Here is a 25,785-nt window from a genome sequence, read left to right as displayed (position 1 = left end):
ATGTGTATTTATTCTTACATGTTTAAATTTCAGTCACCTTCAAAGTACTCTCTATTTGATGCAATATACCTATCCAGACATTTTTTTTTACTGCTCAAAATAGTTTTTGAATCAATTTTGATGCCTTTTAGTGCTTTTATCATTTCTTGTTTCACCTCTTCCACATTGGCAAAATGTTTCCCTTTGTGGACTTTTTTTCATCTGAGGAAACAACAAAAAAAAGTCACTTGGAGTGAGATCAGGTAAATAGGGAGGGTGGCAAATGGGGGTCATATGATTTTTGGTCAAAACTGCAGAACACTCAGCCCAGTGTGGGCAGATATGTTATCATGAAATGGGCAAACATATTGAAAAAATCTTCAAAAAAATTCATCAAAGCCAAATTCAGCCTCTCACAACAACGCCATGGTACACTGACATAGATGGGTTCCTACAACACTCACCTAGTGGGTAAAGACTGTATCATAAGAGGCATTCCCTCCAGAAGACAATTCCTTTTTTAGGGTCCCCCCTCATACACTGGCATCTCTTGTCCTGACCACTGATCTTAAGAACATTCAATTTTGATTTTTACCCTCAGAGGTAATATTTAATGTTTCAGGGTAAAGTCATTAGTGTATTCAGGTACATTACATGCTTATATTCACTAAGCATAAATTTAATTTCTTCTTTATGTAAAGTGTAATTAATGTGTACCACAGCCTCCCTATGGTGATGAAAAAAGCCTTAAAATCCATGAAAGTGTTAAAAAGAAACTGAACAGTAGTTGAGAAATAGGGAGGGGAATGCCAACATTTAGATAGGAACATGCACAAACTAAATGGATATTGTGAATCATTTACCATCACTCTAATTGAAAGCTTACTTAGCCTTAGATCTTGTGAAGTAACAGAAATTTTAGAAAGTGCATGTACATTTTGCAATATATCCTTCTACGCACAACTTGAAGGACATAGTATACTCTAGTTATGTGTTCACTGGTTTATGAGGCCTCACTGCCTGGTCAATGGATCTCATATCAAAAACATCTTTCAAAGTCAGTGATTTAAGGGTAGTCTCTACACTGAATGTGCATTAGGTGGTACACCAACCTCAGAAAATCCAGAACACATGATATGGGCTCAGCAAATACCTACTCATTTTTTTAAAAGGACATAAAGAGAAAGGGTTGATAGTTTAACGTTCACAGTCATGGAAAAACTTACCTGACTTTCTTCTACCTGACCAGCTAAAGCAGGGGTCAGCAAACTTATCTGGTAAGAGGCCACATAGTAAACATTTTTGGCTTTGTAGTCCATATGATCTCTGTTGCAACAACTCAACTCTACTACTGTAGCACAAAAGGAGCCACAGACAATGTGGAAATAAATGAATATAGCTCTGTGCCAATAAAACAGTTTTTGTAGACACAAATTTGAACTTTTGACATGCCACAAAGTATCCTTCTTTTGACTCCCCCCCCCCCAACCATTTGCCAAACACTGGATGATGATATCCAATCTCACATATAATCATTTTCACCAAACTGTTCATACCTTAGTTGTAAATGATGTCTCCAGACCTCTACTTTTTCTGACAAGACTGTACAAATTTTCCATTGTATGCTCAAACAATTAAATGCTAATTGCATACACAATTAAGCTAGGTACTGATCAGAGGCAAAAAAAAAAAACTAGAATGAACCAGAGCAATGTGTAAATATATTACATGTGGCATGAATCAAGAATAAAGGGCTGCACAACTTGATCAGTTAGAACACATGGGCTCTTTTGATCTGACACTCCACTAGTGTAGAGCCACCAGTCTTACTAAACCTCCAAGCCAGGCTCCTGAAAGACTATTTTCTGGGATGTGTCCAATTTGCTTACTTGTTCATTCATTCAGAATACATGTGTTGAACCTTACTCTATTTGGGACCCCCATACTCTGTATGTAACTGAATTTTTCTGGCAGGTATCAGAAATGGAAAGAAGACTACTATACATAAAATATTTTAAAACTCCACTTCTGGCCATGTAATTGAACCATGCTCTGAAATTCCTGTCCCTGAGTTGAGGTCTTGAAGAAGTCTCTCTACTTAAAGTGTCTTGATGGTTGTAGCTAGGCAAGTGAGTTAGATATTGTGAGCCCCACTGCAATAGGACACCCAATTCACACTGAGAACAGTATCTTGTTGAAGCAGAAGACAATTCTAAGTATTTACCATATGACTATGATGTAGGTTGATTACTAAGCAGATTTTCAAATATAAAATGTAAAAGTATAAAGCTCCATATTCTATTACTGCTTGGCTCTTCTAGTTTTCCTGTTTTCTCTTTACAATGTTCCATAAAGTGCTAGACATTACATAGATTCTGCACTAAATTAATAAAAGTGAATAAAACATTAATTTTCTGTAGGGTTGAATCCTCATAAAAAGCAGAGAGAAAACTGCTCCCACTTCCTTGCCATTAGAGTACAATCTAATGCAGCCCCACACACTGCCAATTTTAGGCACCCAAAAGCAGAATTTGGGATTAATTTCCTATTGAGAGGGCTTGAACTTGCAGATGTTTGTCTCATCAAGGGCCTAGATTTACATTCCTCCAGCCCTTGATTCATCCCTTGTGAGCTGGAGAACACATATATTTACATATGGATGGACCAAAGGGAGGGATGCAGTTGAATAAGAAAAAAAGATCACTAATGTCCCACCCAGGGACTACAAATCTTGGCCCTGGCCTCATTAGCACCATACTCTAATCCACAAAGCTCACCAGCCAAAGGCTAACAGTAGATAAGCTTTCTGGGCATAGACACAGAAGAAGTCAGGCTGCAGAGAAAATTTCATCCACAACAAAACAACCATAGACAAATGCAGCTCCTAAAAATACTCCCATAGGACAACTACAGCATAATACATTTCCAGACAACATATATACACAGGCTACAGAAGCTTGACAGAGAATACTCTGTGGCCTAAGAAAAACTAAATTTGAAAACAAAATACACCAAACTTTTGGGGAAAAGAATTAGAATTTACATTTAATGCTGTGCTGAACAGTAACCTGGTGACTTGGAAGAAGTTAATTCTTTTGCAAAAATGAGCAGCCTTCTTGTCATTGGAATTAGCTGATCCATTCTCCCAGAAACTATTAAAAATAAATGCACTCCCCATTTCTGCATTTGGTACCCATTATAATGGAAGTCAGGTGACATAAATTAACACATTGGTTCTAAAGATGTGACACTACAAGCCCTGTACTAACCCACCAAATACAGGAGATCTTCTCTAGGCTACATGGCTAGCAGGATTGGTATGAAATGTAACACTGCAATCATATGTCACAAACCTAAATTACAAGACAGACATCCTTCTTAATTTGAAAGTTTCTGTTCTAGAAGAGACAGCATGTCTAAGATGTACTATATTTAAAAGAGTGCTGTGTAGGTTGTTTATAATTTAAGGCTGTACTATAAAATGACTTGGAAATAGCTCTCTGTAAGCTATAAAAACTTTAGTTAAATGTATTTCACAAACTTTTCATTAAAAGAGTTACAAGACTTCTAGACTAGGGTGCCAAATCTGCCTACGTGGCTGAAAATCACCTGGTACATTTGCAACCATTTATGCCTCTGTCATAGGTCCAAGGCTTGCATTAAAAATGTAATGTTTTTAGCATGTGAAAAATCCACAGGACTGAAGTATTATGCATTGAGTATGATTATAATAGCATTTGGTGGCTATTCATGGATGGCATATACTAATTTATGTAAACTAGGCACAACTTAGGGCACTTCAGCATCAGGACTACTGAAAAACAATAAAAGCTGGTCCTGACTTACTGGAAATAATTTTTTTCTTGTTTTGTTTTTGTTTTCGAATTGTCATGAATAGAGACTAGGTCAAAATTCAAGGTCTATTTTATGACCTTAATTTTTCACATGCATAGAGTCCATTCAAATTAAAGTTTCCAACTAATAAAAACGTAACTTACTTCATAGGATTATTCTTAGGTTTTGCCTTTTCAACAGCCTGTAAACAGAAGAAAAAATGCAATGAGACATTAGTAGGCAACTAGTTACCAAAACAATAAACACTATATAATGCTCTTTGGAAAGATAAGGAGTTAACTAAAACAAGCTCCTGGAGATAAGTAGACTGTAGGCACAGAAAGCAATTTTCCTTTCCTGGGGACAATGATTACCTGTCTAAGTACACCCTTCAGACACAGGTGGTCATTGTCAGGGCTGTCTGGAAACTTCAGCACTTCTCATACAAGTGGACACTTAGAACCACAAGTGGATCCTCCTCTCCCCACCTTTCGCTTTAATCTCCCTTCCTGTGTGTGGGCCTTCTCGTGTAGTTGTGATGGGAGGTGGAGGTAGGTGCAGAGAGAATGGTCATGGATATATCTTGGATTTTAAAATCTGTGGTAAACAGCCATTTACCATGCACTACAACTGATACCTGGCCATATTTGCATAGTGATAGAAAAGCTAAAGTATCCATTTCTAAAATCATTTTTATTAGCAGACATCACAAAAGGGCAAAGGATGACTGAATGCTTAGATTAATGCCCTCCTGTGAAACCTTCAAGTAAACATACACCAAATCATCAAAATGAGGAAATCTCTGAGCTTCTCAGCCTGCATCACCTTAGACATGGAGTCTGATTCCAGTTTTTTGCTGAACCCATTGATCTGTGTACAGTCCATTTATCATTCATGAAAAGAGCTAGCGATCTTCAGAGTATATTAGAAGAAACAGAATGAAAGTTCTGGCCAAGATGGAGGCATAGTTAGAAACCTTTTGCTTCCTCACACAATTAAAAGGAGGATAACAACCAATCTAAAAATAATAATCAACTAGAAGTGCCAGAAAATCAAACTGCATGGAACTCTGACAACCAAGGAATTAAAGAAACAGTCAACCAGACCTGTAGGAGGGAGACGGGCAGATGAGTGGACAAAGATAACCTGGGGCATAGCAGTGGACTGTGTGGGTGAGGCTGCTGAATGGGAAACTGAGACTCAGAGCTGACTGTGGACTACAGCAGGGGTTGCCATGTTGAAAGAAATTCCCAGTCTCACATGAGAGTTGGTTGGAAAGTGGGGCTAGAGCCCAGCAAGCGAGCTGGATTGTTCCCTCTCTGACCCCTCCTACAGACAGTGCCACAGTGCAACCAGGGGAGTTTCCCTGCTCTGGTGAATACCTAAGGCCCCACTCCCTTACAACTTAACAGGTGCTCTGAGACAAAGAAGTATGGCCCAAATGAAAGAACAGAACAAAAGTCCAGAGAAAAAGCTAAGCAATGAGGAGATAGCCAACCCATTTGATGTGGAATTCAAAACATTGGTAATCAGGATGCTCACAGAACTGATTGAGCTTGGTTGAAAAATGAAAGAAAAAATGAAGACTACATAAAGTGAAATAAAGCAAAATATTCAGGGAGCCAACAGTGACAGGAAGGAAACCAGGACTCAAAGCAATGATTTGGAACAAAAGGAAGGTATAACATCCAACTGGAACAGAATGAAGAAACAAGAATTCAAAAAAATGAAGAGAGCCTTAGGAACCTCCAGGACAACTTTAAATGTTCTAATATCCAAATTATAGGGGTGCCAAAAGGAGAAGAACAATAGCAAGAAAGTGAAAGTTTATTTTAACAAATAATGAAGAAAAACTTTTCCAATCTGGCAAAGGAAATAGACTTCCAGGAAGTCCAGGAAGCTGAGAGAGTCCCAAAGAAGTTGGACACAAAGAGGAACACACCAAGGCACATCATCATTAAGTTACCCAAGATTAAAGATAAAGAGAGAATCTTAAAAGCAGCAAGAGGAAAAGAAAGAGTTACCTACAAAGGAGTGCCCATAAGGCTATCAGCTGAGTTTTTCAAACGAACCTTGAAGGCAAGAAGGGGCTAGAAAGAAGTATTTGAAGTCATGAAAAGCAATGACCTACATCCAAGATTGCTCTATCCAGCAAAGGTTTCATTTAAAATGGAAGGGCAGATAAAGTGCTTCCCAGATAAGGTCAAGTTAAAGGAGTTCATCACCACCAAGCTCTTATTATATTAAATGTTAAAGAGTCTTATGTAATAAATTGAAGAATATCAAAAACTATGCACAGCAAAATGCCAACAAACTCACAACTATCAACTGAGACTAAAAACAACAACAAAAACAAATATGAAGCAAACAACTAGAACAGGTACAATATCAGAGAAATGGACATCACAACCAGGGTTTTCAGTGTGATGGGGGAGGAGAAGAATGGCAGGGAAAGGTACAGAAATAAGAAGCATAATTGGTTTGGGGAGAAGTTAAGAATGGTATAGGAACCCAGAAGTCAAAGAACCTATATGTACAACCCATGAACATGAACTAAGGGGGGGATGTTGGAGGGTTGGGGGATACAGGGCAGAGGGGGGAAATTGGGAAAACTGTAACAGCATAATCAATAAAATATACTTTTAAAAAAGAAGAAGCTACTCAGATCATCCATCAAAACCCCTTTTATTTCTGTTTCCCTATCCACAGGGAAGGCATCTCCTTCAATTCTGGAATTAAAATGTTGCTAAGCAACACAGCTGGGGGTGCTGATGGCAGAATGGCTATAGCCTATCAAACTGTTTAAGTGCATGGAGGTTTTAGTGATTTTTTTTTCATATATGTGTAGCATAATTATGTAATCAAAACCAAACTTGTACTCTGCTAAACTTTTTCAGGCTATAGAAATAACATTTAATGTAAGGAGCATTGAAGCAGTGGTTTAACAACCTCACGGTTCTTCAGATACTTTAAAAAGTATCCATTTGGAGACCTCTTTATCTATGAATATTGGAGGTGAGTGAAGGTTAAGAGACAAAGGGCATACTGCTGTGAAACAGAAAGCAAAGACAACTGGTTGTAACAGAGACAATTTACAATCTAACATTGGGCTTGACATTCTAGGTGACAAGTGCATAAACATGATAATCCTTCAGTGAATAATAATAACTCAAAGTACTTTGAGGTATTTTTTAAATAAAACTCTTTCTAAATTTAGACATTACTGTTGGAAATCCAAGCCCTCCTCTAATAAGTCGGGTTCTGTTGTTAAATAACTGTTAATATTTGGGCCTTTTTTTTTTTTTTGCTTGGTAGGCAAAAATCATTTTCTCACCATCTGTGCCTGAGCTTGAAATTTGGCAAGTGGTAGAATACTGAGAAAAATAGAGAGTGAAGTAACAGATAAAAATGATAACACAAAGTATATGTGCCTGGTTGGCCCAAGTCATGTCTCACATGTATTTAAGATATTAATACTAGTATCTCTAGGAGACATTAGTACTAATATTTTAAATCCTAATGCCCTGAATATATTACTATTAATATCCTAAAATCCTAAATATATTAGTATCTTAAAGATATTAGTATTGACATCCTAAATGTTCCTATAAAGAATGCTGAAATGAAGAGGCTGATGCTGATGAGAAGTGATAGCTGGACATTGACCTTTACACAGAGACACATATCTACCTTTTCTACCAACTTTTCACCACAATCCTGGCTGATTTGGAGTAAGGTATGATAGTGGGTTGAAGACATGTTTAAAAAAATTACATTAGTCCACTTTTGCAAATTCCTTAAAATCCAACCAAGTCTGTTCTTTTTTAAACTTTAACTGTTGCTCAAGTGCAATTGTCTTCATTTTACACCCACCAGCAGAAAGAAAGAAAGAGCTCCTACCCTTTGCAACAGCATGGATTAAACTGGAGTGTATTATGCTAAGTGAAATAAGCCAAGTGTATTCTTGAAGACTTAGGTAACATAAAGTAATGGGTGTGGTGTCCATGTGGTTCTCTTTTAAAGCATACTGGATGCTATAGCATGAGCATACAGAATAAGGGGGTGGGAAAAAGCTAAGTGACATTGTTTAACCTCACTTTGATACAATGACATGTTTTTGTCTATGCTTCAAGACTGTCAAGTAGACCTAGTTATTTTCCTCTGATCAGGAGGCACATAACCATGTTGAAGGCCAGCTTCTTTGAAACATATGTCTTTATACAGCAATTGGACGAAAATACTTTCATTGAAATTACCTTTTCTGGGTTGCTTTGCTATTGACTGAAAATATATATGCTAAGAGGTTCTCTTTTCTTTAGAAATTAACTTAAAATCACCCTAGAGTCTCAACAGCTTTAGTTTAACCTTAGTTTCAGTCAGATGTACTCGTGTCATCTCTGTGTGTGCTCATTACATTTAATCTTTAAACTGAAGGGTCACAGGGAGTGTTCACCCAACATGAGACAGAGCTCACAATTTCTGTTCTTCACTTTTATTGTAAATTGAGTGTGTTTTAAGCATTCAATTAAAAATTATTAAATAAAGAGAATTTGAAGGAAGGTAAAGTAAATAATTTATTTGAAAAAATATATGTATCTTTAGGGTATAAGAATTAATCTACAAAATTTCCATGGAATTTTCTCCTTGTATATTATAACATGTAAAGATAATTCCAACTTCTACATATGTGTGCCAGTATGTGAGATACCCCACAAAAGAAAGGAAATTAAAATGAAATGATATAGTATAATTCACCAAGCATTAAGAGGGTTCCATATTGGCATTAGAGTTAATTTTGAGTTTAAAAACATGCATTAAAGTTATTTAAACTGATTAGAAAATAGAGGCTAAATAGTTAACATTTACTCTGCTTTAATTTTTAATGTCTATATGCTTTTTAAAACCTGTATCCTGCTTATTTTTCCATGTTTCCCTAATGTGATACTTATCTTGCCATTAAGAAAGCAGTAGTATAAAGTGATAAACTTATTTGAAATATTAAAAATATACTCCAATATGGCATGATGAGAGGTAATGGGCTAGAAATCCAAAACCTGTGTTCTACTCCTCGCTTTTTCACTTGCTATCATCATGACATTAGCGAGGTGGTGATCGTGTCAAAAGATAATCATCCCTGCCCTGTCCACATCAAGGTTGGTTGTGAATAGGGAACACACACGGAAATGCTCTAGAAGCCATAACATGCTACACAAATGCAGTATATCTTGATTTTTGCTTTTTTCCACACAGGTGTTGGTGCATTAATTTTTATGGCCATAGAATATTTAGCAACAAGTTTGCAGTATCAAACCTACACAGTTATTCCAATGAGGATTTCAGGAAGCACTCTGTTCTTCTCTCCAAATTATGAATAGTTCTGGAATGAACAGAACACTTTTGTCTGGAAAGCTCTACTTGATGAAGATTTTGATGTGTTTAGATACTGACGTGTCTGGTCCAACCAGAGAGACAACCCTACTTTCCCACAGACCTCTGCCTTGAACCTTCTTAAAGGTTGGTGTTGGTAGTAGAGAGGCTAGAGAGCCTGAGGTTCTTTGAGGGCACTAGTAAATGTGTACACACTGAAATATCTCTCCTCTTCCTCTTTGTCTCTGCCTCTCTCTCTCTCTCTCTCTATCTACACACACACACACACACACACACACACACACACACACACACCCTAGGAAACATCCCTATTTTACAGGTGGCTCTTTCATGAGAAGTCTCTCCATTTACATTCCACTTCATCAGAGGCTCTTTGCATCTTCACTAACATTTGGCCTTGTATAGGGGAAGTCCTAAGGATGCTACCCTATGTGTGTTTCCTCCATTACATGGCATCTTAAGAAAATATACGCCCAGCTAGAAGGCATTTCTCTCATTCCAAACAGTGTTTATGAGCTTATTCTTCTTTCATTACCAGCTTTATTTGTCATATTCATACTATCCTGCTAAGCAGCAAATTTATTTCCTCAGGAAGGATAATCAGGCTAAGGACATGCTCATATTTGCTCACTCATTAAATCTATCTTCCTCAAAAAACAAAGATTTTACCTTTCTGTTATATAGAGAACTTTTTCACTGTACTGATGGTGATGTGACTTGGGGACCATACTGAATTATGTAAACCATAAAATTTAGAGTTATGAAAAATAGATAGAAAGAAGGAAAGAAAGAGAATAAGAAAGGAAGGAAAGTGGCTGCCCACTCTCCAAGACATACATAATATCATATTTTTTAGGGAGAAAATGATACACATAAGATACTTGGAAAACTTACTAATCATCTCTTTGATAAGGTAATTCTGCCTCAGTAATTACATATCATTAACTGTTGTTCTAGTGCAATAGATATGTATAATACATTTATAAAAAAATTCAGAGAACCTTTTGAGCTTTTAAGAAGCATTCTCTGAATAGTTTTATCCAGGGTTATGACAATAACTACCCCCCAAATTTTACAGAAAATAATCTAAATGCATTACTGTTTCCTTTTTGTTGAGACTGTCAAAATGAGAAGTCAGATAGCCTAGAACAAGGGTGTCAAAGTCATTTTCACCAGGGGCCACATCAGCCTCGCAGTTGACTTTAAAGGGCCATATATAATTTTAACTCCTTAACAGTTAAGGAGTAGTTACATTTATACAGTCCTAAAATTATCTTGGCCTTTAGAAGGCAACCACAAGGCTGATGTGGCCCCCAGTGAAAATGACTTTGATACCCCTGGCCTAGAGATATTGTAGCAGTAGACTTATTTTACAATACTATGTATTCAGGTACTGCTTTTTTCCTTAATAATAATGCTGCCACTCAAGCATAAAATGTGATTTGATTAGTACTACTGTATACGGCAGGGGCGCATACTGCTTATATATGTTTCTCCTCTCATATTCTACTAGCAGATACACCAAAGATAGGCCTATACCATACATTTCTTGATAAAAAGAGAAAGGCAAACATTCACAAAATTTCAAATAACTGGATATTAGGCATTATGGAAACAAGATAGAAGAACAATTGATTGTTGTGATTTTGTGTTTCTGTGTTTTACCTTATTTTTATTTGTCATGGCTCTATTTTATGAGACACAGCTATTCCTTCACCTAATGGCATATATTGTTAAATTGCATCAATTGGAGGTTTGGAAGATAGAGGCAAGATAGATGGGAGCAGAGTCGACTTCTCCCTGTGCATGTGTGAAACACCTAGCTAATCTTCTGAGGGACAGAGTGAACAGCCAATGGTATCCCAGCATAGGTGAAGATTGGAGGCCAAAACTCTAGAGAAAATTGAAAAAATCAGACAGTAAGGAGAGTGCTTCAGGACAATAAGGTCCCTGGGATCAAGAACGGGACCGGGCCGGCTGTGGGCCCAGCCCCAGCACCAACCTGGTCTGCCCCAGGATTTTCGGGAGAGAGCCAGGTCAATGGCTCCCTACTGTGCTAAACAAGGTTTGAGCAGTGCTAGGATGGACCTGGATGCTTGAAGTCACAAGGTGAATGAGGAGGAGGTGGTGAACACACATGGGCGGTGTGCACCCTCTGGAACTGTGGACACAGGATGGGAAGAATTGGGCTGTGCCAGGTCCTGACATGGATAGTCCACAGTCAGCCTGGAGAGTTGGGCTGTGTGAGAGGCCAGGGGCTTGTTTGGAGTGGCAGGCTTAAGCAGGAGGAATTTTTCAAAAATAAAAAGAGGAAAAAAGAGGCACTCAGTAGCTGTTTGGGGAATTCTCCCAGGGTAGCCACCCCCACCACACCCAGGTGCACCCAAGAAGCCTCCACAACCTCAGTCCTGGGCCCACCTCTGCTTCCAGGGCTGTGACTATGCCCCTAACCCTGGCCCCAGCCCCCGGAGGTGTGCCACCGACCAAGCCGCTCCCCACCCTGGCTGCCACTGCAGCAGTAGAGGCTGAGCACTCATGCTGGAAACCACAGGGACAATGAACACCCAAACCTGCAGCCCAGAGGCTGCCAGTACCACCCCGGTGGCAGAGGCTGAGGTCTCATGCCTGCAGACCTGGGGAACACTCCTGAGCCCATGGCCCTGAGGCTGCCCATTCTGCCCCAGTGGTGGAGGTCAAGCACATGTGCCTATAGTTTGGAAATGGTGTACACCCAAACCCAAGGCCCAGATGCTGCTGGTTCCACCTCAGCAGCAGAGGCCAGTGCTCATGCCTGCAGCCCTGAGGATGGACCACATCTGACCCTACCATCTAGAGGCACATTGAGTACAACCCCACCAATCTCTCCTCAGCCTGCTGCAGCCAGGAAGACCAGCAAAACTGGTTTGGCTTCATTAAAGCCAGCAGGAGTCTTCATTTTTTTTTTAATTATAAACTCCTTCTTCCTTTCTTCTTTCCTTTTTTATTCCTTCTTCTTTCCTTCCCCCCACCCCCACTAAAAGTGAGACAATAAAACCTGGAGCTGTGAACAGACAAGAGTTAGACCCAAAGAGGAGTCATTCTAACGGCTGAGACAGTGAGACAAATTTCACTTTGCTACTCCAGAGAACTTGCAAGTTATTGTATATTTGTATTACTAACATTTGATTATTTTTCCTTTTTAATTTTATTAGTATTTTTTCTTTTATTTTCTTTTTGTTTAGTCTTCTTTGCTTGGTTTGTTAAATTGCATTCTTTGGTTTCACTTGTTCTCTCTTTCATAGTGTATTTTGAATTTTTTGACTTTCATTTAATTTGTTTTCCAATACCACACTACTCTATCTCCTGTACTTCCTATTCTTGTTATTCAGATCACATAGATTCTGTCCTATGATTGTTGCTCCATTACTATTGTAAATAACTGTGGTTGATTACAATTGTAAATACTATACATCAGCCCTCTCAGATCTTAGCTCACTTCATTGTTTCCAGAACTTCAATACTGTTGTGGTTAACCGTATTCTCTCACACACTACATCTATTTTTTTATCCTTTGCTCTCACTGTACCTCATAATCTGACCTCCCACAAGCTCACAGCTTTTTAGATCCAACTCACAGTCATTCCCCCACTCAACAAGAGACTTATATTTTTTCTACCCTTTCTAAAAAGTGGCTAGTTGGTTGAAATACCATGGTTAACACTATACATACCCAATGGATCTCCTATTTCTTCTCTATGGTTTGGTACTGTGAATACTGTAGAATATACTCCCACTGTCTTAAACCATCTTGCCTTCCCCCTCCAAGTGAACACAAACAAACAATGGGAAGACAAAGAAACGGTCCCCAAATGAAAGGAAAGGAGGAAGCCTCAGAAAGAATGCTAAATAAAATAGAGGCAAGTCAACTATCAGATACGGAGTTCAAAGCAATAGTTATAAGGAAGCTCAATGAGCTCACAGAGAATTACCAAAAACTACAGGGAAACTATAATGAACTCACTGCAAACTATATAAACATGAAAAAGGAAATAGAAACTATCAACAAGGGACAACAGGATAAGAAGAATACAACTTCTGAACTGAAGAACACAGTAGAAGGAATCAAAAGTAGACTAAACGAAGTGGAGGATTGGATGAGCCAGAGGGAGGACAAGGTAGAAAAAACACCCAGAAAGAGCGAGACAAGGACAAGAGGCTCAGAAAGAATGAAGAGGGGTTACAGGAAATCCAGGACAACATGAAATGTAATAATATCCATATAATAGGGACACCAGAAAGAGAAGAAGAGCAAGGGATAGAAAGCCTGTTTGTGAGAGTAATGATGGAAAACTTCCCTAATTTGATGAAAGAGAAAGTCACACAAATCCAGGAAACACATAGACTCCCAATCAAGAGGAACCCAAAGAGGCCCACTTCAAGATACATCATAATTAAAATGTCAAAATTCTGACTTATGGCCAAGATGGAGGTGTAGGTAGACACACTGTGCCTCCTCGCACAACCAAAAGAAGGACAACAATAATTTAAAACAAACAAACAAAAAAACAAACAGAACTGACAGAAAATTGACTTGTATGGAAGTCAGACAACCAAGGAGTTAAAGAAGACACATTCATCCAGACCAGGAAGGGCAGAGACAGGCAGCTGGGAGGAGAGGACTGGCAGCAAGGAGGTGGCTGGGGCATCGGGGTGGGCAAGCAGCAGCTGGCAGACACAGTGAGGCAGCGGATTGTGGAGCAGGGCATGGATGGCTGAAGCTGGCTTGCAAGGCAGCAGCAGGAAGACCGGTGAGGAGGTGGATTGTACTGGGTGGTCCCACATTCACATGCAGATAAACTGGGAGAAACAACAGGGGAGCAGGATAGACTGCACAACCCAGGGCCCCAGCATGGGGAAATGAAGACTCAAACCATTGATTGAAAACACCTGTGGGGGTTGAGGCAGTGGGAGAAACTCTAAGCCTCACAGGAGAATTCATTGGAGAGACCCACAGGGTCCTAGAATATATGCAAACCCATCCATACTGGAATTAGCACCAGAAGAGTCCAATTTGCTGTGGGAAGAGGGGGACGTGACTGAAATCCTGCAGAGAACAGAGCAAGCGCCATTGTTCCCTCTCAGACCCCTTCCCCACATACAGCATCAAAACACAGGAATGTGGGTTACCCCACCTGGGTGAATGACTAAGGCTCTGCCCCTCACTATGTAACAGGCATGTCAAGAAAAGAAAAAACTGGCCCAAATGAAAGAACACATTAAAGCTCCGGAAAAAATACAACTAAGTGATGAAGAGATAGCCAACCTATCAGATGCAAAGTTCAAAACACTGCTAATCAGGGTGCTCACAGAAGTAGTTGAATTTGGTTGCAAGTTAGATGAAAAAGTGAAGGCTACGCTAAGTGAAATAAAGGAAAATGTACAGGGAACCAATAGTGATGGGAAGGAAACTGGGACTGAAATCAACAGTGCGGACCAGAAGGAATAAAGAAACATCCAACCAGAAAAGAATGAAGAAACAAGAATTCAAAAAAATGAGGGGAGGCTTAGGAACTTCCAGGACGTGTTGAAATGTTCCAGCAGGTGAATTATAGGGGTACCAGAAGGAGAAGGAGAAGAGCAACAAGTGGAAAAGTTATTTTAAAAAATAATAAAGGAGAACTTCCCCAATCTGGCAAAGGAAATAGACTTTCAGGAAGTTCAGGAAGCTCAGAGTGTCCCAAAGAAGATGGACCCAAGGAGGAACATACCAAGACACATCATAATTACATTAGCCAAGATTAATATTAAGGAGAGAATACTAGAAGGAGCAAGAAAAAAGGAGACAGTTACCTACAAAGGAGTGCCCATAAGACAGTCAGCTGATGTCCCCAAAGAGATCTTACAGGGAAGAAGGGACTGGAAAGAAGTATTCCAAGCCATGAAAGGCAAGTACCTACATCCAAGATTGCTCTATCCAGCAAAGCTTTTGTTTAGAATGGAAGGGCAGATAAAGTGCTTCTCAGATAAGGTCAAGTTAAAGGAGTTCATCATGACTAAGCCCTTATTGTATGAAATGTTAAAGGGATCTATCTAAATAAAAGGAGATAAAAAATATGAACAATAAAATGGCAGCAAACTCACAATTATTAACAACCACACCTAAAACAAAAACAAACCCAAACTAAGCAAACAACTAGAACAGTAACAGAACCACAGAAATGGAGATCACATGGAGGGCTATCAACAGAGGAGTGGGAAGGGGAGAGAGGGAAACAATTTACAGAGAATAAGTAGCATAAATGGTAGGTAGAAAATAGAATGGGGGAGGGTAGAATAGTATAGGAAATGTTGAAGCCAAAGAACTTATATGTATGACCCATGGACATGAACCAAGGGGGTTTGGGAATGTGGGTGGGAAGGGGGTGTGCTGGGTGGAGGGGAGTGAAGGGCAGAAAATGGGACAACTGTAATATCATAATGAATAAAATACATTTTAAAAAGGAAAAAATGGCAAAATTCCAAGATAAAGAGAGAATCTTAAAGGCAGCAAGGGAAAAAAGGTAGTAACATACAAGGGAGCTATGATAAGACTAGCAGCTGACTTCACAATGGAAACACTCCAGGCCAGAAGGGAATGGCAAGATATATTGCAAGTAATGAAAACCAAAGGCCTGTAACCAAGACTACTTTATCCAGCAAGGCTCTTATGTAAAATGGAAGGCCAAATAAGGATATTTCCAGACAAAAATATATGACCTTTAAACCAGCTTTGCAGGAGATGCTAAAGGGTTTACTTTAAGAACAGGAAGAAAAATAGTGAAAGAGAGAGGAACACAGGTATGAAAAAAATGGCAATGAATAAGTACCTATTAAACCTTAAATGTAAATGGATTAAATGCTGCAAACAAAAGATTCAGAATAGAGGAGTGGATAAGAAAACATGACCCACATATATGCTGCCTACACGAGACCCACCATAGAACAAAACGCTTACACAGACTGAAAGTGAAGGGCTAGAAACAAATATTCCAAGCAAATGGATAGGAAAAAAAAGTGGGGGTAGCAATACTCATATTGGATGAAATAGACTTCAAAAAAAGAACCATAAAAAGAGACTGAGAAGGTCACTTCATAATACCCAAGGGAATAATCAATCAAGGAGACATAAACATAGTAAATATATATGCACCTAACATGGGAGCACCCAAGTACATAAAGAAAATATTTGAAGACTTCAAGAAAGATATTGACAGCAACACAATTATAGTACAAGATTTTCATACCCCACAGTCAAAAATGGACAGATCTTCCAAACAAAATAAGAACAAAGATATTGTGACATTGAATAATGTCCTAGATAAAATGGACTTAACAAAAATATATAGAACCTTTCTCCCCAAAGAAGCAAAATACAATTTCTTTTCAAATACACATGGAACATTTTCAGAGAGAACACATAATAGGACACAGAACAAGCCTCAACAAATTCAAGAAAATTGAAGTCATGTCAAGCATTTTTTCCCAGAACAAGGGACTGAAACTAGAAACCAACCTCAAGGAGAAAACCCCAAAACACTCAAAATCATGGAGATTGAATAGCATGCTATTAAACAATGATTGGGTAAAAAATGAGATTAGGGAAGAAATCAAAAAGTTTCTGGAAACAAATGAAAATGAACTCACAACAGCCCAAAACTTATGGGACACAGCAAAGCCTGTCCTGAGAGGGAAGTTAATAGTGATGTACCCTACCTAAATAAGGTAAAAACATTTCAAATAAACAACCTACCCCTACCCCTACAAGAACTCGAGGAACAACAACAAAGACAACCCAGAGCAAGTAGAAGCAAGGGAATAACCAAGATCAGAGTATAATGAAATTATATAGAGACCGAAAGCACAATTATAAGGATCAATGAGTCCAGAAGCTGGTTCTTTGAAAAGATAAACAAAATCAATGTCTTTAAGCAGACTCATCAAGAAAAAAAGAAAGCTCTGGCTGGCATAGCTCAGTGGATTGAGTGTGGGCTGGGAACCAAAGGATCACAGGTTTGATTCCCAGTCAGGTCACCTGCCTGGGTTGTGGGCCAGGACCCAGTGGGGGCCATGTGAGAGGCAACCACACATTGATGTTTCTCTCCCTTCTCTCTTTCTCCCTCCCTTCCCCTCTCTAAAAATAAATAAATAAAATCTAAAAAAAAAGAGGACCCAAATAAGAATAATCAGAAAGAGTAGAGATTACAACAGACACTAGAGAAATACAAAGGATTGTAAGAAATTACTATGAAGGGCAATATGCCAAGAAATTTGAAAACCTAGGTGAAATGAACAAATTTCTACAAAAATATAATCTTCCAAAACTGAGAAAAGAAGATGCAGAAATCCTGAACAGACCAATAACACCTGATGAAATTGAAACAGTACTTAATAAGCTTCCAACACCCAAAAGTCCTGGACCAGATGGTTTCACAGGAGAATGTTACAAATCAATTAAGGAAGAGCTAACCTTACCCATCACAGGTTATTCCAAAAAATTCAAGAAGATGGAAAAACTCCCAAACTGTTTTTATGAAGCCAACATCATCCTAATCCCAAAACCAGATAAAGACATAACAAAGAGAGAATACTTCAAGCCAATATAGCTGATGGACATAGATGCTAGAGTCCTCCACAAAATATTGGAAAAATGCATCCAGCATTATGTGAAAAAGATGATACAACATGACCAAGTGGGATCCATCGAAGGGATGGAAGAATGGTACAATATTAGCAAATCAATAAACATAATACACCACACAAACAACAGAAAAGGCAAAAATCACATGATCATATCAATAGATGTGCAAAAAGCATTTGATAAGGTACAGCACACACTTATGATAAAAACACTCAGCAAAGTGGGAATAGAGGGAGCATTCCTCAACATAATAAAGGCCATACAGGAGAGACTTACAGTCAACATCATACTCAATGGACAAAAACTTAGAGTGTTCCCACTAAGATCAGGAATAAGACAAGGATGCCCACTTTAAACACTCCTATTCAACACAGTACTGGAAGTTTTAGTCACAGCAATCAGACAAGAAAAATTAATAAAAGACATTTAAATTGGAAAGAAGGAAGCAAAACTATTACTGTTTGCAGATGACATGATGGTGTACATACAAAATCCTATAGATTCCACCAAAAAACTACTAAACCTAATAAATGATGTTGGAAAAGCAGTAGGGTACAAAGTCAATATTCATAAATCAAAGGCACTTTTGTACACCAACAGTGAAACTTCAGAAATAGAAATCAGGAAATATATCCCATTTGATATAGCAACAAGAAAATTAGAGTATGTAGGAATAAACCTAACCAAGGAGGTAAAAGACCTATAGTCAGAAAACCATAGAACACTGAAGAAAGAAATTAAGGAAGACACAAACAAATGGAAGCATGTACCATGCTCATGGATTGGAACAATTAACATCATGAAAATGTCCACACTACCCAAAGCAGTTTATAGTTTCAATGTAATCCCTATTAAAGTACCTATGACATATTTCACAGATATAGAACAAACATTTTAGAAATTTATGTTGAACCATAAATGACTCCAAAAAGCTGCAGGAATTTTGAGAAAGAAGAGCAATGTAGGAGGGATCAAAATACTGATATCAAACTGTATTACAAGGTCACTGTAATAAAACAGCCTAGTACTTGCATAAAACAGGCACATAGACCAATGGAACATAAGAGAGATCCCAGAAAAAACAAACCCAAGTCTCTATGGTCAATTAGTGTTTGAGAAAGGGGACAGCAGCATAAATTGGAACAAAAATAGCCTCTTCAACAAATGGTGTTGGGAGACATGGACAGCTACAAGCAAAAAAATGCAACTTGATCACCAACTTACACCATTCACAAAAATAAATTCAAGGTGGGTAAAGACATATATAAGTTGCCCTGGCTGGCGTAGCTCAGTGGATTGAGCGTGGGCTGAGAACCAAAGCATCTCAGGTTCGATTCCCAGTCAGGGCACATGCCTGGGTTGCAGGCCATGGCCCCCAGCAACCGCACATTGATGTTTCTCTCTCTCTTTCTCCCTCCTTTCCCTCTCTAAAAAATAAATAAATAAAATTTTTTAAAAAAGACATGTATAAGTCATAACACTATAAAAGTCCGAGAGGAATACATTGGTAAGAAAATCTCAGACATTCCATGCAACAGCATCTTCACAGATATGTCCCATAAAGCAAGGGACATAAAGGGAAGAATAACAAATGAGACCTCATCAAACTAAAAAGCTTCTGCATGGCTGAAGAAATCAGCATTGAAATGAAAAGAGAGACAACCATATGGGAAAACATATTTGCCAATGACACCTCAGAGAAGAGGTATCTTTGTATATTTCTCCAAAATATATAAAGAATTCTCACGACTCCACTCCAGGAAGAAAAAAAAATGTAATTAAAAAATGGGCAAAAGACTTGAACAGACACTTCTCCCAGGAGGACATACAGAGGGCCCAGAGACAAATGAAAAGATACTCAGCATCACTAGCCATCAGACAGATGCAAATTAAAACCACAATGAGATATCACTTCACACAGGTCAAAATGGCCATCATAAACAAATTAACAAACAAGTGTTGGAGGGGATGTGGAGAAAAAGGAATCCTAGTGCACTGTTGGTGGGAATGCAGACTTGTGCAGCCACTATTGAAAACAGTATGAATTCCCTTAGAAAACTAAAAATTGAACTGCCTTTTGACCCAGCAATTCCACTGCTCGGATTATATCCTAAGAACCCTGAAACACCAATCCAAAAGAACCTATGCACCTCAATGACTAGAGCAGCACAATTAACAATAGCCAAGAGCTAGAAGCAGCGTAAGTGCCCATCAGTAAATGAATGGATCCAAAAACTATGGTACATTTACACAATGGAATACTATGCAGCAGCATAAAGAAAGAAGGAGCTCCTACCCTTTGAGACAGCATGGATGGAACTGGAAATTCCATTATGCTATGTGAAATAAGCCAGGCAGTGAAAGAAAAATACCATATGATTCACCTTTAACAGGAACCTAATAAACAGAACAAACAAGCAAAATATAACCAAAGACACTGAAATTGAGAACAGGCTAACAGTGACCACAGGGGAGAGGTGAAGGAATTTCAGGGGAAAAGGGGAATGGTTTGCAGGAACAAATATAAAGGACATATATACAATAACAATGGGGGGGTGGAAATGGGAGGTAGGTAGGGAGAGCTGGGGGATGAGCTGGGATGGGGGCAAAATGAAGAAAACTGTACTTGAGCAGTGATTTAAATAAATAAATAAATAAATAAAATTTCTCTCAATAACATTAAAAGATAACTATGGTAGATTTACCCAATGGAATCCTATGCAGCAGAGAGAAAGAAGGAGCTCCTTCACTTTGCAACAGCATGGATGGAACTGGAAAGCATTATTCTAAGTGAAATATGCCATGCCGTAAGGGACAAATATCACATGATCTCACCTTTAACTGGAACATAATCAAGAAAAGATAAAAGTAAGCAAAATATAACTAGAGACATAGAAATTAAGAACAATTTGACAGTAACCATAGGGGAGTTGGGAAGGGATAACGAGGGGAAGGGTTTTCAGGAACCCTTCCTGAAAGAACACATGGAAAAACCAAGGGGGAGAGTGGGAGAAAGGGAGGGAGGTGGGTTTGGCTGGGGTGGAGGGGAATGGTGGGGGGGTAATGGTGGGGGGGAATGCAGACAACTGTAATTGAACAACAATAAAATAATTATTGCAAGAAAATGAAAAAAATTGTATCAATTGCCTAAACTCAGAAGAGAAACTCCTCTATTAACAAATAATCATCAAGGTATCCAGATGGTCTAAAATCAATCTCTACAGAATTGTTTAAATCAATTAAACAGACATACACTGAGAGTACTTGCCCCAAAATAAAAATGAACAGCTTAATTACAGCATTTAAATAGATTTCACTGGATTGTGTAAAACAGACAGACAGACAGGCTTATATTATATCCTATAGGCTGGAATTTCAGCTGGTAACATTCAGGCACAGCCAAGATGGTAGATTAAGAAGAAAAAATATCTCAGCATTTTGCAACACATAGGTGCCTATCTAAATTTCTGAGTTTATACTCAGGGACTGCAATCTTTAGGAAAACACCTAATAGTCACCTGAAGTTCTTACTCATACCTGGTCTACCTAGTAACTCCATTTTATGCTCTTCTTTGATAACATCACTCTTTCTCAAAATCTTTCATTGCTTTCCATTGCTTGTTGAATTATTTGTCAACTTCATCTGTCCTTCCATTCAAGACCCTATCAATGTCAGCTGAACAGTGGCCTCACAGTAGGTCATACTTGATCCTGCATGCATATTTCATTAACATGGTAACCTTGGGGAGTTTTATAGTGTCTGGCCCTAAGATGGTGTGATAACAAGATTTAGAAGTGCATGCATTCCATTAAGGCTTGTTCTCTACAGGCTGGCTATTTTGATGCATCACAAAACTTTCACAATCCATTTGTCAGCTGGCAATTTTATTTATAACTAATATTTTGGTATGTTGTAACTTAATAAAAAATGCACTGTCTTTGGGGGAGAAACATGTTTCACTTATAAAAGTCATCTGTAAACATTAATTCTCTAAGTAGAATAAAAAAAAGGACACCAGGCAGAACATCTTAGTATTGGCTTGAGTTATTTACTATTCCCATCAGAAGGACTAATGTAAACGACATTCCATTACTCTGTTTCCCTCAGGTTTGTGGATTTGAAAATTCAATTTTCTTTCCCCAGCCACTCTGAGCCTTCTTGCCACTGATGCTAGGGGAGCACCCCTCACAAAATTGATATGTCTACTTTGGTGGAAGACAATCAATAGCTAATACAGACTCTCTCATTACCATGTGCACCCAGAAAAATTGGAAGAATATTCTTATTGAATAGCACATACTCAATGATGTACATATCCCAAAACCTACATGGGAGCAAATACTGATGATGTGTCTTTAGCAGTAGCATACTATTATGTTCAGGCTATAAAGATAGCTCATCCTGTTCTTGGTAAGGACACTACAGTAGCAACCCCTCTTCTCTGCAGTTTCCCATTCCATAATTTCAGTTACCTGTGGTTAACCACAGTCCAATAATATTAAATGGAAAATTCCAGAAACAATTCATAAGTTTTAAATTGTGTGTTATTCTGAGTTGTGTAATGAAAGCTTATGCCATCCTGCTGTGTCCTCTCTGAGATGTGAATCATTCCTTTGTCCAACAACTCCATGTTGTCCACCCTCCCTTCCCATTAGTCACTTTGTAGCCATCTCAGTTATCAGATGGACTGTCATGGAATCAGAGCAATGTTTAAGTAACCTTTATTTTACTTCATAATGGCCCCTACATCATTCAGATGATTTTTATTACAGTATATTGTTATAATTGTTCTATTTTATTATTAGTTATTGTTGTGCATGTCTAGTTTGCAAATTAAACTTTATCATAAGTATGTATCAATATGTATTGGAACAAAACATAGTATACATAGAATTAAGTGCTACCTGTGGTTTTAGGCATCCACTGGGGGGGTTTGCTATTTATGCCCCTCAGATAAGGGGGAACTACTGTACATCCATCTTTATCATATACCTGTATTGGAAAATGCAGTAGTATTTCACTTGTGTTTATTCCTACCCTCACACCACTACCCCACTCACTTCTGAAACCAGATATTTGAGGGGTTTTTCCCCTCCAAGAATTTTCTGCAACACCAGCTGGGCATCTTACAATTTAACTCAATTGTGACACTATCTACCCAGAGACAGCATGAGATCCCACAGGTTAAGGGCCCAGTCACACAAAACTCCCCCCCCCCACATTAGATGCCTGTTGCAGTCCAGGTTGTCACCTGTGCTTTGGACTTATGGACTATAAATAACAGGCTCCCATAGCCCTTTCCTTGGGTTCAAATAATTTTTTAGAGTGGCTCACAGAACTTGGGAAAAGAGTTACTTCTGTTTACCAGTTTATTAAAGAGTATGGTAAAAAATACTGATGAATGGTCAGATGAAGAGGTATATTGTACAAGGTCTGGGGAGTCCCAAGCATAAGAACATCTGTCCCCATAGATTTGGGGCTTGCCACCCTCCTAGTATGTGGATGTGTTCACCAACCAGGAAGCTCTCTAAACCCCATATTATCAGAATTTTTCTAGAGGCTTCTTAACATAAGCATGTTCACTTAGTAATTCAATTTATAGTCTCTCTCCCATCTCTAGAGAAGTGGATGTGTGGGGGGGTTTGGGCTTAAAGTTACAAGCCTCAAATCATGGCTTGGTATTTCTTGTAATCATTCCCCATCCAGGAGCCTATGCAGAGTTGCCACATTAGGACAACAGCCATTCCTATCATCCAGGAAATTCCAAGGGATCAATACCCTGTGTCAGCAACTGGAGTCAAAGAAAAAGTATTTATTAAAAAGGTGCTCCTGATATTTTAATCACTTAGGAAATTACAAGGGTTTTAGGAGCTCTGAGACAGGAACTGGGACAGGAACCAATATATTTTTGTTATCTTAAAATACAAAATACCGCCCTGGCTGGCGTAGCTCAGTGGATTGAGCGCGGGCTGGGAACCAAGGTGTCCCAGGTTCGATTCCCAGCCGGGGTACATTCCTGGGTTGCAGGCCATAAACCCCAGCAACCGCACATCGATGTCTCTCTCTCTCTCTCTCTATCGCCCTCCCTTCCCTCTCTAAAAATAAATAATAAATAAAATAAAAAAAATACAAAATACCAACTGACACTGTGCTCCAGTGTCATTAACAAGATTAGGCAGCTGGAGTGAAGACTCTCCATGGTCATTTTAACTTCTGGCATCCTATATTTTAATACATACACAAGCATTTCAGTATATAGTCATGCTTGCAGCATTTAATAACAATTAAGTCAGTGATAGATGGAATATAGAAGAGTGGTCCCATAAGATTATAATGGAACTGTAAAATTCCTATTGCCTAATAACCTCATAGACATTGTAACATCATAGTGCAACACATTACTCATGTGTTTGTGATGTCAGTTTAAACAAACCTACTACACTGCCAATCTTATAAAAGTATAGTAATACAATTATGTGCTCTACATAATACTTGCTAATTACAATAAATAGTTTTGCTACTGGCTTATGTATTTACTATACTCTATTTTATGATTACTTTGTTTTTTAAATATTTTATTTATTTATTTTTAGAGAGGGGGAAGGAAGGGAGAAAGACAGGGAGAGAAACATCAATGCATGGTTGCCTCTCATGCACACCCATTGGGGACCTGGCCCACAACCAAGGCATATGCCCTGACTGGGAATCAAACGGGCAACCCTTTGGTTCACAGGATGGTACTCGATCCACTGAGCCACACCAGCCAGGGCTATTTTTATAATTATTTTAGAGTATATTCTTTCTACTTCTAAAGAAAAAGTTTACTGTAAAACAGTATGTTGTGTTCTGCCTGCAGCAACTTCATACATAAAGCATCTCTAGATTGCAACATTGTTTCTCCCTGTGCTTTATTTAATCTTGTATTTTTCCTCAACATTGTCCTTAAGCAGTAAAACAATGAGGAAATCACCTAATGGTGCATTTCCCTGTCATTAAGCAAAATATGACTATTCTGTGTTCACTTCCATTAGCAAAAAACAAGATTTACTAGAAAATGTACAAATTTTTATATCTAATGTTCAAAGACCCCTATGAGATAATTCTGAGAAACATGAGTTATGTTATCCCATGCATTTTGGAGGGTCTTATGCTTTTAACTGCCCATCCACTTAAATTTTGAATGGACACATCTTGTGTTCATTAAGATGTTTATAGTTATATTCTTTTCATTTTGCTAAATAAATAAAAAATATAGCTGCTTCAGAATAAGAAATATTCTGTTTTCTATTCAGGACAAGGCCCTAAGTGTTTGAAGTCTGCCTGGTACCTTTTCCAATGGATGGTAGATATTTCAGCAACACAGTAAAGCATTCCTAGGGCCCTAAATCAAAGCCTTAGTAAAATTTTCAAAGAGAGCATATAATTTAAAATTCTCACATTTTCAGTATGGCAATGTGCTTTATTACATGGCTTTTACTAGAGGTGTTCTTGTTGTTCTAGTGTATGCTAGAATCCTGACTACACTCAAGACTTGGGACCTTTCAATAAACATAAGTACATGTGGTACATTGCCTGAGGTTTATTAGTTACCAATCAAACACCACCAGGCTCTAACCATAGATTTGGGATCCAAACGAGTGAAGAAGTGTCCTAAGAAAAAGAACATGCTGCCATTTTGCTAAGTTAACTTATTAAGTTGAGTAGTTTTTTGGTGGAGACTATAGGGTTTTCTATGTACACTATCATGTCATTCACAAACAGTGACAGCTTTACTTCCTCCTTTCCAATTGGATGCCTTTTATTATTTTTCTTGCCTGATCCCTGTGGCTACAACTTCAAGAACTTTGTTGAATAAGAGTACTGAAAGCAGGCACCAGTATTTTGTTCCTGATCTTAAGGGAAAAGCATTCAGTTTTTCCCATTGAGT

General features: G+C 38.4%; 1 protein-coding gene across 1 annotated transcript in view; it reads right to left on the bottom strand.

Moving 5' to 3' along the window:
* The window catches only part of AFF2 (AF4/FMR2 family member 2), a 572,513-nt gene that overhangs the window by 160,107 nt on the left and 386,621 nt on the right, over window positions 1–25,785 (bottom strand). The window contains exon 10 of the mRNA XM_045820496.1: window positions 3,978–4,015. Coding sequence (XP_045676452.1) covers window positions 3,978–4,015 — 38 coding nt within the window. The remainder of the gene's footprint in view (window positions 1–3,977; window positions 4,016–25,785) is intronic.

Source organism: Phyllostomus hastatus, unplaced genomic scaffold (genome assembly GCF_019186645.2).
Source record: "Phyllostomus hastatus isolate PE091 unplaced genomic scaffold, TTU_PhHast_1.1 phas_scaffold_397, whole genome shotgun sequence".
Classification (NCBI taxonomy): domain Eukaryota; kingdom Metazoa; phylum Chordata; class Mammalia; order Chiroptera; family Phyllostomidae; genus Phyllostomus; species Phyllostomus hastatus.
This window is presented reverse-complemented; position numbering and strand designations above follow the sequence as displayed.